At 38.6% G+C, this 14,059-nt stretch overlaps 1 protein-coding gene across 1 annotated transcript; it reads right to left on the reverse strand.

Moving 5' to 3' along the window:
- Positions 1–1,203: 1,203 nt before the first annotated feature.
- On the reverse strand, positions 1,204–9,603 carry LOC116044331. Its single transcript, XM_031291445.2, has 8 exons — positions 9,481–9,603; positions 5,035–5,073; positions 4,634–4,855; positions 4,247–4,525; positions 3,742–4,020; positions 3,365–3,583; positions 2,613–2,726; positions 1,204–2,534 (listed from the first exon to the last, which is right to left on the reverse strand). Exons 1-8 carry the CDS (start codon positions 9,512–9,514, stop codon positions 2,053–2,055), a joined length of 1,668 nt encoding a protein of 555 aa, XP_031147305.2. The 5' UTR covers positions 9,515–9,603; the 3' UTR covers positions 1,204–2,052.
- Positions 9,604–14,059: the final 4,456 nt, after the last annotated feature.

Raw genomic sequence — 14,059 nt, forward strand, 5'->3', positions numbered from 1 at the left:
GGTCTGATTCAGGACCACATATGGAAGTGGCCTGAATCTGATTTGAAAAAATCAGATCTGGGCTAGATTTGAGTGTTCACACTACTTCGGATTTGGGCCACTTTTGCCTGCAGTCTGAACGTAGCCTTAGTTACTTCGCATTAGAAAAAGGGCATGCATCCACTAAACTATACATACATCTTTTTAAAACGGGAAAGCACATTATGCCATAACACCTTTTTTAGGGCCGATAGCATTGCTTTATTGCTTTTGTGCTTTTAGAATTGCTTTTATGTTGCCCCTCAATGTTGCTTCATGTCTCATTTCAGAGTGTCAGAAGAGAGGAAGTATCTCTTGGAATCAACAATATGATGTTTAAAGAAGGGCCAGTCCTGTTGACTGTATGCAAAGAAAGTGATGGGTAGGTGTTTTATTTTATTCCCCAAAAGTTTAACTAGGGTTGTCTCCTCTCCTTTCTGAACTAAACACACTGGTTGTTGTCTTGACCTAATGCAACCTTTCTAAAGGGTCTTATACACTAGACGCAGCCCAGCTGGCGCGTGCAAATGTGACGTCATGGGATCGCCGTGACTATTTATACCCGCGCTGGTGCTCGTGACACTAGTTGCAGTCTTCTCCTGAACAGAGGTGGCGCTAATGAGCAAAGGCTACAGACGTTGCTCTTTCTACGGACTAGAAGAAGAAGAAAAAGATAACCAATGGCAGAATTGGCAGCAGCACTGCCGTCAATGCTTCGATTTGATTAGATGACCTACTTGGTGGGATCAAGCCTTTCATTCACCATAAAAGAATTCATCTTAACCTAGTACGTTTACAAGAGAGACTAGCAGTCACTGTGAGAGTCCTGGCATCCATTTTGACGTCACGATAGCGCGTGCCACCTTGGATGCGTCTAGTGTAAAAGGCCCTTAAAGCTTGTCAAAAGACCAGTTTTGTCGATTTGTTTGACCTTTATTTTCATTTCCCCCTCTGCATCAGAAACATTTAGAAAGAATACACCTGGGTTGTAAGCGTAATGAATTCTGATTCTTGAACCTTCATTGGCATTAATTGATTGAAGTTAGAAAGGCATCCAGAGGTTAATCATGTCCATACAGTTTGTAATTAAGTGATTGTACAAACCACACATTTAATCAGAATGGATTTATTTCAACACATAAAATACAACGGGAATAATACTCTCTTAAGTTCATCAATATTATGCCATTTTTAAATTTTAATGCAACCGCAGAAGTTATAGAAACATCACAAAAAGCGTTGGTAAGGTAAGTACATTTTAAAACACAAAAGTCAAATCATTAGACTATTCTCCATCTACAAATGAAACTATATAATTTTATAAGGAAACACAAATAAAAAAATAAAAAAAATACACATTAAAAAAAAACCTTCAAAACAGTTTGTGAAAAATCTTCATAATGCTGTTAGTGGGAGTATATATATATATATATATATGATTACTATAGGTTGGAAGTTAGTTAGTTGACAGGATCAGAGCTGATACAATATTTGGTGTTTGACTGTTGGTATCACAAAATGAATAATTTTCTTTTCTGCTAACTTGTGATGGCAATTTACATTTTACAGAATATTCCATGTAATTAACATGATAAATATAATTGAGAAGGAAGGGCATCACTTATTAGTAACTGCACTATGCAACAAAAATCATCTTGTTGTATTTTGTCTTTTTTAACTGACTTTTGTTGTTAGGTCAGAGTATTTCTCCCTGCCCATCGTATGATTACTATTATTATATATTTTATACAAATCTCTAGGCTTTTAGTCCGACACATATAATTCTATAGATTTTTATTCAGAAATCCATGACACAAAGTTACCCAGAGTTACTTACATTTCTTATACAGCACTACAATGTTTAACTTCACTTGACATCACTTGACTACTCTAGTTTGCGGGAAAAGTGATTTTTCTTAAGCATAAAAGCTACTGAGACCTATCTTTCCTTTTATGGCTCAGTATTTTGCTCCTCTGCCTTGCCCTCCATCTTTTCCTCCACTATCTCATATTCTCCGTCTTTGTCCTTCTTCTCTACTCCTTTGTATTCTCACTCACCTCACCTGCTACCCCCTCCATTCCCAAGGTGTGGTATACCCCCTCTTTCATTCCCTCTTTCTTCAGTGCTTCGTATCCCCCCCCTCCTCCTGCTACCCCCTCCATTTCCAAGGTGTGATATACCCCCTCTTTCATTCCCTCTTTCTTCAGTGCTTCGTATCCCCCCCCTCCTCCTGCTGCCCCCTCCATCCCCAGGGTGTGGTATACCCCCTCTTTCATTCCCTCTTTCTTCAGTGCTTCATACCCTCCCTCTCCACCAACTGCCCCCTCCATCCTAACAGTGTGGTACTCTCCACTTGTCATTTCCTCTTTCTTCAGTGCCTCATATTCACCCTCTTTCTTCTGTCTGCCTGGTGCTTCTGGGTGAAGGGTGTCATACTCGCCCTCCCTTTTGGCACCCTTCTGCAACATCTCATATTCGTCTCGTGACCTCAGTGGCATATCCTCGTAAATCCGTCCTAAAAATAAGAAAGGAGTGCATGTGATGCCTTCAGTGTGCTTCCAAAAACTGAAAACGTAAAGTAGTAGTTACTCACCTGTGGCATTTCTCTTCTTATACCGTATTATAAGATATAAAAACACAGCGGCTGCTAAACCTAGAATCACCAGCGCGATGACTACACCTGTTAGAATGGATATCGGAGATTGATCTGAAACAGAGACAGCACATACATAACAATAAATATCTGTGACCCTGTGATAGTTCATAATAGTTGAATTCCCATTATTTGTCAGTATAAAAGTGTACTTTGATATATGAATTTCAAAGCATGTGACAACTAACAGAGCTCTGACAGGCCAAATAATCTGGAGGCAAACTGAAGTTGCATTGTTTAGTATTTCACTACTAAAAAGTTGTACAGCTCACACGGGTTGCATTAAAAAATGGTCAAAATTGATGCCTAATATGCAGAGACATCCTAACGTTTAATCCCTAGCATTGGTTGAGATCCAAAAACACTGGATCCTGCAATTACCAAAATGCAATTCTATTATATATATTCTATTGCATAATGAATAGACCCTCCCTGCTTGGTAAATGATTTTGTCATCCTCCTTTACGTAAGAAACTGTGACTAACAGTTTCTCCAGATTTCTGTTAAGAATTTAAAGTCTCGAAGCCGAAGGTGAGATAACTCTGGAGACATCATCAGGGTTATTTTTTAGACTGTCATGGTCACAAAATACATTATACAATTATACAGAGTTAACTGCTCTAAATGTGTATAAATATATCAGGGGGGAACAATGTCAAAGACCTTTAGCAGAAACAAAAGCAGGAACTCACAATCATAACCACTGCTGAGAGAAGACCTCCCGTCGCTCCACACAGCTCTACATGCATAAGTACCACTCTCTTTTGGCATTATCCATTGGTGGTAATCCTTCAGTGCCCATGGCTGATAATTATTCTTGTAGTACCAACGATAGGAGCTACTATCGGGACAAAGTGGACAAGAACATGACAAGCCAGTGTTTGCAGTGAGAAATGCCTTCATAGGAGGCGCTGAAAAAAAGGACAAATGAGAAGACCGACTTAAAAGGTGTCTACTGGAGAAACAAATGCATGTGGAAAGCATACACTATCGCACAAAAGAGGGAAAACTTTAGTAGTTAGGAATTTAGTACACCAGCAGTCAAAGAGTGTTTGTTGGATTTGCATACCTTGGACAAACACATCTTGATCATCAGAGACCACTTTGTATGGGGGCCCTTCAGTGCGCGCCTTGTGTGTGAAGGTGGCACCACACTTATAACTTCCCATTGCAGATTCTGTCACATCAGAGATTGTGTAGGTGGACCTGAGACCTTCAAGAATGATTGAATTGTTTTTGTAGAAAACAGTGTGACTTATTTGATCTGTGCCCCAGGCAAGGCACTTCAGAATCAGACTCTCCCCAACTACAGCAGGCAGAGGATACATTTCCAGCGATACGTCCTTCACTGAAAGAAAATGAAGATTGGATTGGATTTATACCCTATAGTTAAATGACTAAACTAAATATGTATAAATAATAACATTTCTGCGGCAAATATATTATGCAAATAATGATAATGCTACACTGTGAAAGGGGTCGCTCATAGTCACGAATCTACAGAAAATGCTCACCTGAATCTGCAGCTCCCATTGGCTTTGTATTACAGAGCATTAAAATAAAAGTAGGCCTACCTGAGGTCCTGACTGTGATTTGGTTACTTCTGTGTTGTTCGTTAGTATCAGTACACCAGAAAATGATCTCCGGTACGTTCAGTCTCTTGGGTTGAAAGACCACACTCAAACTGTCATTCCTCAACTTCAATTTAATCTTCTTGGTCTGCCCTCCCCTATCGACAAAGCATTTCCAACCATTCAGACCATCCTCATGTTCAAGCTGCAGGACAACAGAACCATCCGTCCGAACCACTGGCTGGCCTGCCACGATGGTGAGTGAGGCACTGGGAACGTAATCTGAATGGTAAATAAATAAATTATACAATTATTTGTATGGAATGTGTATCTCCCTTTACATGTTTGGGAGTTTGAACTGTAACACTTATGTTCATGTGGTACATTTACCCAGGACTTTGATGGAGAAACTGTCACTCCTTTGCCCGCTCTCGCATTGATAAGAGCCTGAGTGCTTGGGTGAGGCAGCTCCTATCTTCCAGGTGTCGTTTGTCAATGTTTGTTTGATATCGTTGTAGTACCATGTCACTCCGCTCCCACTTGTGGTGTTGTTACATCTCAGAAAAAATAAGTCCCCAGAGAAGATCTGCTTGAGTATGGGTGACATAGAAACTATGGATGCAGGAGACAAAGGAAAAAAAGACAAAGTATTTTTGGAGGCACAGTTAATGATATTACAAGAAACTACAAAAGGTGGTTGTTGCTGCGAACGATTGACATTTTACACCCCTGCAAGGTAATATAGGGAAGATGGAGGGCTGACACCATTTGCGTGTGTGAACACTGATTACCTTGTGGCTTTTGCTGACATCTTGCCAGAAGTGCGAACACTGTAACAAAATATAAACAAATGTCATTCTTTAATAAAAGTCTTTCATGACTAATCTTACACAGTTTACAATAGTATCTTCCATTTAGTGCAGGGCATTTCAGACACTAAGTCAAAATTCAAAATGTTGAATCATAATATTCACTTTTGTTGGGGCGAAATCTTCAAATATTTTGCTTGTGACTCCAACGGTGTGCCCCGGGTTTACTCTATGGACGTTGAGCTAATGAAGTTAAAGTTTCTAGGTGTAGTACAGTAGGGAGTGCTGTTTTATTTAGTCTGGTCAGACACAGTATCTATCGCTGCTCAGGTACTTCCTGAACTAAGTATTTAGTAAAGAAGCTGTAAAAAAATAAATAAGCACTAACGGATCAAGTCCAAGACCTGTCAAGTTAAATTCACGAACATAACATCAACTTGTTCCTCTTGCTCTCTCTAGTATTTTGTCATTCAAACATACTTTTTTAAATAATTTTTTTTTACAGCATATCAACACTGATTGTTATTTGTTTGGCAGCTTAATTGTATAATTTAGGATGACAGGACAGTCTCTGTATATCGACAGTGTACAAAGGACTATGGAGATTAGCCTGTATATGCTGTGCGTAAATACCTTATTTAGCTGTAGCTTTACTCAATGCGTTATTATGCAGATATAAAGTCTCACATGCTGTGCAGTTGCACCTACAGCTGATCTGTAGTATTTGGGCTAATTATTAAATAAATCAGGTTTATAGTCCTGTGTATTATCATTCATTTTTTCATCGACCCAAAGTTCCGCAGTAGCACAAAGTATTCATTAGGTTTTACATAGTCATTTACATTTTTTTAAAAGTACTATATATTATTCTTCACATCACCTCTGTTTTTTTATTTTTTTATACGCGGCTGTAAACATCTTCCTGCTTTGTGTGTGTGTGTGTGTGTGTGTGTGTGTGTGTTTTGCAGCATTGTACATTTTGTTTTACTTTATTTTTATGATGCAGTGAATTCTAATCAATATTAGGAAACATATGATTAACTGGCATTAATATTAGCTTCTATAAATCTTTGTATCTAAATCTAAATATTTGGCTTTATGATATAATAATAAAGGATATTGAGAATATAATGATGTTTCTCTCATAAAATGACTGCAGCAAAATTGTTGATTTTAAATAAATAACTAAATATCGAATCTTGTGTGCATGCAATTTAATACTTTTATGAATTACGTACCTACTGTTTCTAAGTATTACATAGAAAATGCAAATAAAGTTCTGAGCCTTTTCTTACAATTTATCAATCATTTCATTATTATCAATCTAGTACAGAAAAATACTTTGCACATCTACAACGTCACACCGGTGCGTCGGCGGGGGACAAGTAGGTCAAAAATTGCAAAGAAAACTCCCGCACACTGTCTAACTTGCAAAAAATATATAAAGTTTAATAATAGGCAACGTTTCGGTACTAGACCATATTCATTCCATTTTTCCTGAAACGTTGCCTTTTATTAAACTTTTATATGACTATATGACTTTCATATGACAGTGTGCGGGAGTTTTCTTTGCAGCATTATTATCAATCTACACATTTCTACACAAAATGTTTAGCAGATATATAAAAGGTTGTTGTTTTTATTCTAAAATCAGAATAAATGAAAATATTGAAAATATTCTCACATATTTATAAAAAATTTAAAGGATATTCAACATTTCCAAAAATATAGAAAACTATTTCATTTGAATGTTCCGATACAATTTGTATAAATTGGATTTGTATAACTTTCTGCTCCCCGTTTGTTTGCATGCCTAGTACACACCATTACATGTAAAAGAATATATTTTTTCAATTTAGATATTATATTCAACATTTTTCTAATACTGATGCAATGCATGATGAATTTGGAAATGATTAATACAATTTAATTAACCTTAACACCTTGAGTTAATTGTGTTAGTGTAGGCCTCCAAAGAATTAATGTAAATGAAAATATTTCCTTACAAGGGTATGAAAACCAGTCTGCATGTATGTACATGGCTCCAGACTAACTTTTTTCACTAGGAGCACAGTGGCCCCCAACTGAAAATTGTAGGGGTGCAACCAGAAAATTTAGGGGCACACACCGTAAATCAACATGCTAACCAAATATTCACATTCACACGGGGTGGCTGTGGCAGTGCTCAGTGGTAGAGTGGTTGCTTGCCAATTGGAAGGTTGTTGGTTCGATCCCTGGCCCTGCAGGCCCATGTTGAAGTGTCCTTGGGCAAGACACTGAATCCCGAGTTGCCCTCGATGCTGCGCATCAGAGTGTAAATGTGTGTGAATGTTTATCTGATGAGCAGGTGGCACCTTGTACGGCAGCCTCGGCCACAGTGTATGAATGTGTGTGAATGATTCCTGTACTATGTAAAAGCGCTTTGAGTAGTCGTTAAGACTAGAAAAGCGCTATATTAAAACAGTCCATTTACATTTCTACTAATTTCCACTGTATTACTAATAAATACTTTGATAATAGATGCAGAAATTACAATGTGCTGTTTCAAATTCAGTGTCACTTTTGAAGACGCAACATAGAAGGTTAACCGACAGCACCATCGCTGTCATGAAAATATATATATATATATATATATATATATATATATATATATATATATATATATATATCAGCTTTAGTCTACAATTACAATGAATTCAACTTAAAATTAAACATGTGTTGTTTAGGCTACTATTGAACCAATATCGGTACCGATACCTGAAATTCGGTTCCGTTACCCAACGGTACTTTTTTTTGGTACTTTCCCTCTAAAATTACAAAACAATTATTTCAGTTGTAAAAATTATTGTCAAACCTATTTCTCCTATGTACTTAGAACATTATGTTATTTTGTTAGAAATAACACTCTAAAGAAATTAAACAAAAATAAAAATAAAACCCCTCCCTCTCTCCTCCCAAACCCATCCCTACAACCTATTAAATTGAATAATTATTCATTTCTTACTCACTGTAACTTTTATTCTTGTATTTGTATAATCTTTTTTAGCCTGTTTTATTTTCACGACCGTTTTTAATTGCTCTTTAATGTTTCATGTAAAGCACTTTGAATTGCCTTGTTGCTGAAAGGTGCTCTAGAAATAAAGTTGCCTTGCCTTACAACCTCAGCCCGTCAGTCAGCACCAGGGCACAGAACCACTGTTGTGCCTGCTTAGGAAGTGTAACGTCAACAGCACCGCAACTGCTTTCGGCTCTCCATTAATATCATATCGCAGGAAATGCTGTCTACGTGAAGTTTTGAAAAACTGTAACCACACTTGAAACCACTTTATCGGCATTTCTGTGTCTCACAAAACTGCAGAGCCGACGTAGTTTGCACAGTCAGCAGCTGTACATGTGTGTGCGAGTGTGTGTGTTTGTGTCAGAGCTCCGCTCTCTGTCAATTTTCAGAGAGGACAGATAAGCTTGAGCTTAAGCGCTCTCAGGTACCGAAATTTCGACGTTTAACGTGTAAAAAAGGGGGCAAATTTACTGGTCGCACATGTGCGACTGGATGTAAAATTCAGTCGCACACACTCAAATTTTGGTCGCAAAATGCGACCATTTGGTCGCAGTCTGGAGCCCTGCATCCGTGTGTACATAATCAAGTTGATTACAATTTGTGCTTTAGCTTAGTGTAATTCAGTAAAATAACATCTTCCAGCTGAAAATACTAATCACACAGCTTCACGAAAACATTTGGCTGAATGCACAAAAGGTTTGTAATATATTGCATTTAAAATTCTGTAATGACTGTATGGAGAGCCAAACATGACAAAAAATGTATTTACTTATTTCTATTAGCTAAGATAAATGTATTTATATGATCTCACCTTTTAAATCAAAATATAATAGTTTTCTGATTTTGTTTTAACATTTATTTTTCCTGACTAGAGATGATGAAAAGTGGCTTTGCCAACGCCCCGCTCCCCTCTCACTGTGATCTGTTGCACTGCTTAATTGCCTTGCTAAAGGGCACCTCAGTGATCTTAATGTAGGCAAAACTTTTACGCATTTGTTAAATCTTAAATGCAATTCATTAAAAATGTTTAGCTATATGTAAGAACATTTAAATATGTTTTAGCAAGATTCCAAATGGCACTTAGTTGTATGTTTGATTAATTGCCTTTATCACCAAGATTGGCAGCTGCAGTGACTCCACCCGAGGCCTCACCCTTAGTTTCTGTGTTATAATTTCATATACTGCAAAATGTGAGATACGATGTTATAAATACATAAAACATCTGTATAAAAGCAATAGCAAACCTCACCAAATTCCAGCTGAGCATGATATAACTGTAATGTAATACTAACAAAAAGGAAAACCTTACAATGCTAAAACAAACTTTAACCCCAGATATCTGGCTTTGTGTTCCATTGGATCCCTCTTACCTGCCAGGAGCAGCAGATGTTGTACCCCCCTCATGACCCTGCCAGAGTAACACAAACGAGTGAAACAACTCAGTGACTAAAGGCGTTGAGAAGTGACCAAACCCTGACTGACTGTTTTGAGTCAAGTTGAGGAAGTGGCTATTAAGGCTGAGTCAGTGTTGCAATTCCAGTATCTACATATATTTCCCCTCTGCAAACCTATTTCTCCTCAATAGTGTTCCCAGTAGTATACCTAATGAGATCTTAACAGAACTTAACTAGTACAATTATAAATTGTGACAGAGGAAGACAACTAGAGAACTTTACCCCAGAAAGTACTGTATGCAGTACCCGGGAACCTAAGCACACAATATCATAACTACGAAAAACAGAGATGAAAGAGACACAGGGTTTTTCAAAGTAAATATAGAACACAAAGAAAAAAGAAGGTGAAACTAGAAGTAGATGGTTGAGAAAGCTTTTAGGGTAGTTACTTCTTTATGACCTCCTGAAAACCTTAACAGAGGGCAGTTAATACTTTCTGTATTACAATTATGAATGGAAACATATGCAAATGCTTTACCTTCCCAGCAGTGTTGGGCAAGTTACTTCCAAAATGGAATACATTATAAATTACTAGTTACTGTCATTTGAGAGTAATTAGTTATATTACAATATTACTGTCTCTGAATTGTAATGCATTACACTACTTTTGCATTACTTTTGAGTAGCAGAAGTTTGACATGGCAGGTAGCTTGTGAATTTCACCACCGGATCAATAGTCTCCTCTTTATCCACTTTAATACATCATAGATTATTCATATTATTTTGTATAATTAATATGAACTAGTGCAGTGCCCGTTGAAAATGTGCCTGTTTGGAATGGGCCGATTGCTTGGCCTGTGGTATTGCCTACCCCAAAATGACTTACAGAAGGACCCCAAACCACTTCATATGCAACTCCCCTGTATACCCTACTACTAACTTACTGATTTAGCTGACAGAGAACGTTGCAGATTCAGAATGTAATCACAAAATATCACAATGACAATGTGGAGTAATCAGACATTAGCGTTATGGACTCATGGCAGTGCGCTACACACCCGGCGCTAATCAGCACATATCTGCGTTCATCAACCACCAGAACCGGACTGTGTGTGTGTGTGTGTGTGTGTGTGTGTGTGTGTGTGTGTGTGTGTGTGTGTGTGCGAGAGAGAGAGAGAGAGAGAGAGAGAGAGAGAGAGAGAGAGAGAGAGAGAGAGAGAGCGAGAGAGAGAGAGAGCGAGAGAGAGAGAGAGAGAGAGAGAGAGAGAGATGTCTCTTGTCGTATGACTGTTAACTAATTTAACATTTCAGCAGAGGTGTTAATTTCCATACAGGTTTAGTGGCTTGACTGTTAACGGTGAAGTAGGGGATTTGATTCGCGGCGGTATTTTGGCGACGGTAATGTAATTAGTTAGCAGTAGACTGAATTAAGCCAGGGTGATCTGATGAAAAGTGATGAGAATGTATTGCATTGCACAGCGCTGTGAAGGAATAATCTCAGAGATTAGCCTACGTTATATTCTGCCTCTGGTTAGAAGTAGTGAATAGGCTACAGCTCACAGTAACTTAATACAATATAGTGTCTGGGTTTTGTTTAATATTTAGTGTTGGAAAATGGCATTTTGTTGAGTTTCATAGCGAAAAAATAGAGACGGAAAGCGTATAGCGCCTTTTTTACGCCAACCTTATTCGCCAACAGTCGCGATGTTCCTTTCAGCTACCCGCTCGTGCTCCTGGAAAGTGAAGAAAAGGAAGTTTGTTGTATCAAGCAATCATAACATAACATTGGAAGCAGGAAAAGAGTCAATGGCGGTAACACCCCTCTTTTTCCTGTGAAGAAATGTTTCGGTGAATTCTTTAAAAAACAAAACACCACTAAATGTTGCGTTAAAATGCGTTGTAACTCGCGTTACTGAGATTGTAACGGGTATAATATTACGGAAATTTAATTAGTAATGCATTGTATTACTGCGTTACAGCAAAAAGGAATACATTACTGTAATTGCGTTACTTTTGTAACGCGTTACTCCCAACACTGCTTCCCAGTCTCTGCTGCACTAAAAGAGGAGGTCTGACAAACTACAGTAGGGAGTAGAGCTGTAATCGGGCCTTAAAAGTTCGGCCCGACAAGGCCCGAGCCCGACAGAATTCGGCCCGAGCCCGACAGAATTCGGCCCGAGCCCGAAAAGTACATTTTGATTGACAGATTTTTAAAAGCCCGAACCCGTTTACAGCCCGACTGTACAAAAGGCCGTCTATCAGCAGTGATTAGAGTGCATGTCGGAAAATAGCGCGGACACGCGCTTTACTCCGCAAGCGGGCACACGCACCACTCGGCGGAAAAGGGAGAGAAAGAAAAAAGAGACTGCGCCGCACGCACAGAGCTCTTTTGTCTTCCGTCAAGAATGAGTAATTTATACACGTTTTAACATAATTTATTCATGACTAACGTAGGCTATAGGCCACTTGGAAGTTGGAACAAAGAAATAAAATAAGTCCTCCAGAAGCCAGCCTCTGTTTCACCTCCATTTTCACGCTAATTGAAACGCTTCACCTGACCGCTCGTTTACTGCGCAAGCCCGAGCCCGTGTAACATGATAGAAATTAAGACCGAACGGTCCCGTCGGGTTCGGGCAAAGATCTTCAGCTCTAGTAGGGAGACCGGGGATGGTTGTAACAAAGGGATAGTTGTAACAGCATCACTAGAAGTGTGCAGATTTTACAGCCAAAACATACATTTTCAGGTAAGAAAGTAATTTTTGGGACCAAGTCTATATTTTGATTAGTACTGATACTGTTGAAGTTTGAATTAGGTAACTTGTATCAGGTAAGGGACTGTTTGTTATTTAATTAAGGGGCCACCGGAGGAGTTTTGTGGCCTCTAACCTAAAAAGACTTGACGCTCCCCTCATCAGTAATTATTTTCCTATGACCCTCCCCTTGCATGCAAGTTTGCACTTAGCAAAGAAGTACAGATACCATTTGATTTTTACAGCCATGACATACAGGAGTTAACCTCTGCATTCTCATCTTACACATCACACTCCTCTGTTATGCTGTGGTGGCCATTTCAGTAGATTTACTCACTAACATTGTTGTGGAAACACAATAAGCATGGAAACTAAATGCACACTTCATGCGTTACTGCATTACTTAAAGTGCCCATATTATGAAAAAATCACTTTTTCTGGGATTTGGGGTGTTATGTTGTGTCTCTGGTGCTTCCAAACACATACAAACTTTGAAAAAAATACATCCATGCTGTTTAGAGTGAGATACAGTTTCTGAATGTGTCCTGCCTTCAGTCTCTGGGTGAGCTGTTCAAAATCGGCACGGCTTGTGACGTCACAAGCTGAAACGAGCAGGCTAACCGCAACCATTAGCTCGTAGCGTTAGCGTTAGCATGCTAACGCTAGCATGCTAACGCTAGCATGCTACCTCGTTCTCAATAGCAAAGCACTGCTACAACACACACAAGTTCACCATAATCTACAAAAGAACTACTTACATGTGCGCCCTCATTTAGAAGTCTCCCAGCTAATCCTGCCTTGTAACTGACCGAAGTTGTAGAAACAGCCTTTCTTTTACTGTCTATGGAGCTAGCTAGCTGACATGATCTACATCTGAGCTACTGAGCATGTGCAGTGCAATCAAAGATAGTACAGAAGAAGAAGAAGAAAAGAGGTCTCACTCTGTAGCTAAAACAGAGACCAGCTGAAAAGAGGATCTGCAGCAATGAGAGAGAGCGGTGCAGTACAACAAAAAGATGGTGTTTTTTGAAAATTAAACCATGTAAACCTATTCTGGTACAACCTTAAAATACAATTATGAACCTGAAAATGAGCATAATATGGCTGCTTTAAAATACTAAGTTACTCCTCTAGTAAACTAGTATTCATATGAAATAAAACAATAAAACATTGAGACCATTCAACAAAGGACACTGGGATATAACCAATTCAACACTGGTTGCTATGGACTTGTCACTAGGCTTCGTCATTGTATATTTTAGCACATAGATAAAGGTGCCGAAGCTGAACATTATATTCCAAAACACATGTTTATTTTTAATACAGATTTTAAGTTACATTGTAACAATTTAACAATTCGCCCTTATGAAATTCAATCGCGGCACGGCTGTTTTGGAACGCAATAGACTTGACAGATAGAATAGCTTAAATTCAACTAAAATGTAACAGTGAACACTCAGTGTTCGACCTACAGTCTGTTGAGATGCCTCTCCAAACGCAGAAACGAAGCGCAGTCACACCATAAAATGTTAAGACACGTTGAGAAAAAAGATCTGTATTTTGCCGTAATCCAATGACACGAAAAAAAAAGTAATCCACAGCGATCATCCACAAACAGAGTCACGGTGTATCCAGGAAGGCCTATACGAGTGTCACATTCACCAGCCAGCTCCAAACAGGTGAACGAGGCCTCTCCACTTCACCTTTAAACAAAGTGGAATAAACATATAAAAGTCCAAATCTACACAAAACCCGCAATCAATTAGTAAGTTCACATCACATTTATATACATGGCATTTAGGAAA

This window comes from Sander lucioperca, chromosome 22 (genome assembly GCF_008315115.2).
Source record: "Sander lucioperca isolate FBNREF2018 chromosome 22, SLUC_FBN_1.2, whole genome shotgun sequence".
In the NCBI taxonomy this organism is placed as follows: domain Eukaryota; kingdom Metazoa; phylum Chordata; class Actinopteri; order Perciformes; family Percidae; genus Sander; species Sander lucioperca.

Bases quoted from the DNA above. Each gene is read 5' to 3' on its own strand.
- LOC116044331 (XM_031291445.2), bottom strand. From the start codon at position 9,514: ATGAGGGGGGTACAACATCTGCTGCTCCTGGCAG. The intron at 4,856-5,034 runs GTAATCAGTGTT...CTGCATCCATAG, and splicing joins ATGTCAGCAAAAGCCACAAG to TTTCTATGTCACCCATACTC. The intron at 2,727-3,364 runs GTGAGTTCCTGC...TCTCTGTTTCAG, and splicing joins TCTCAGCAGTGGTTATGATT to ATCAATCTCCGATATCCATT.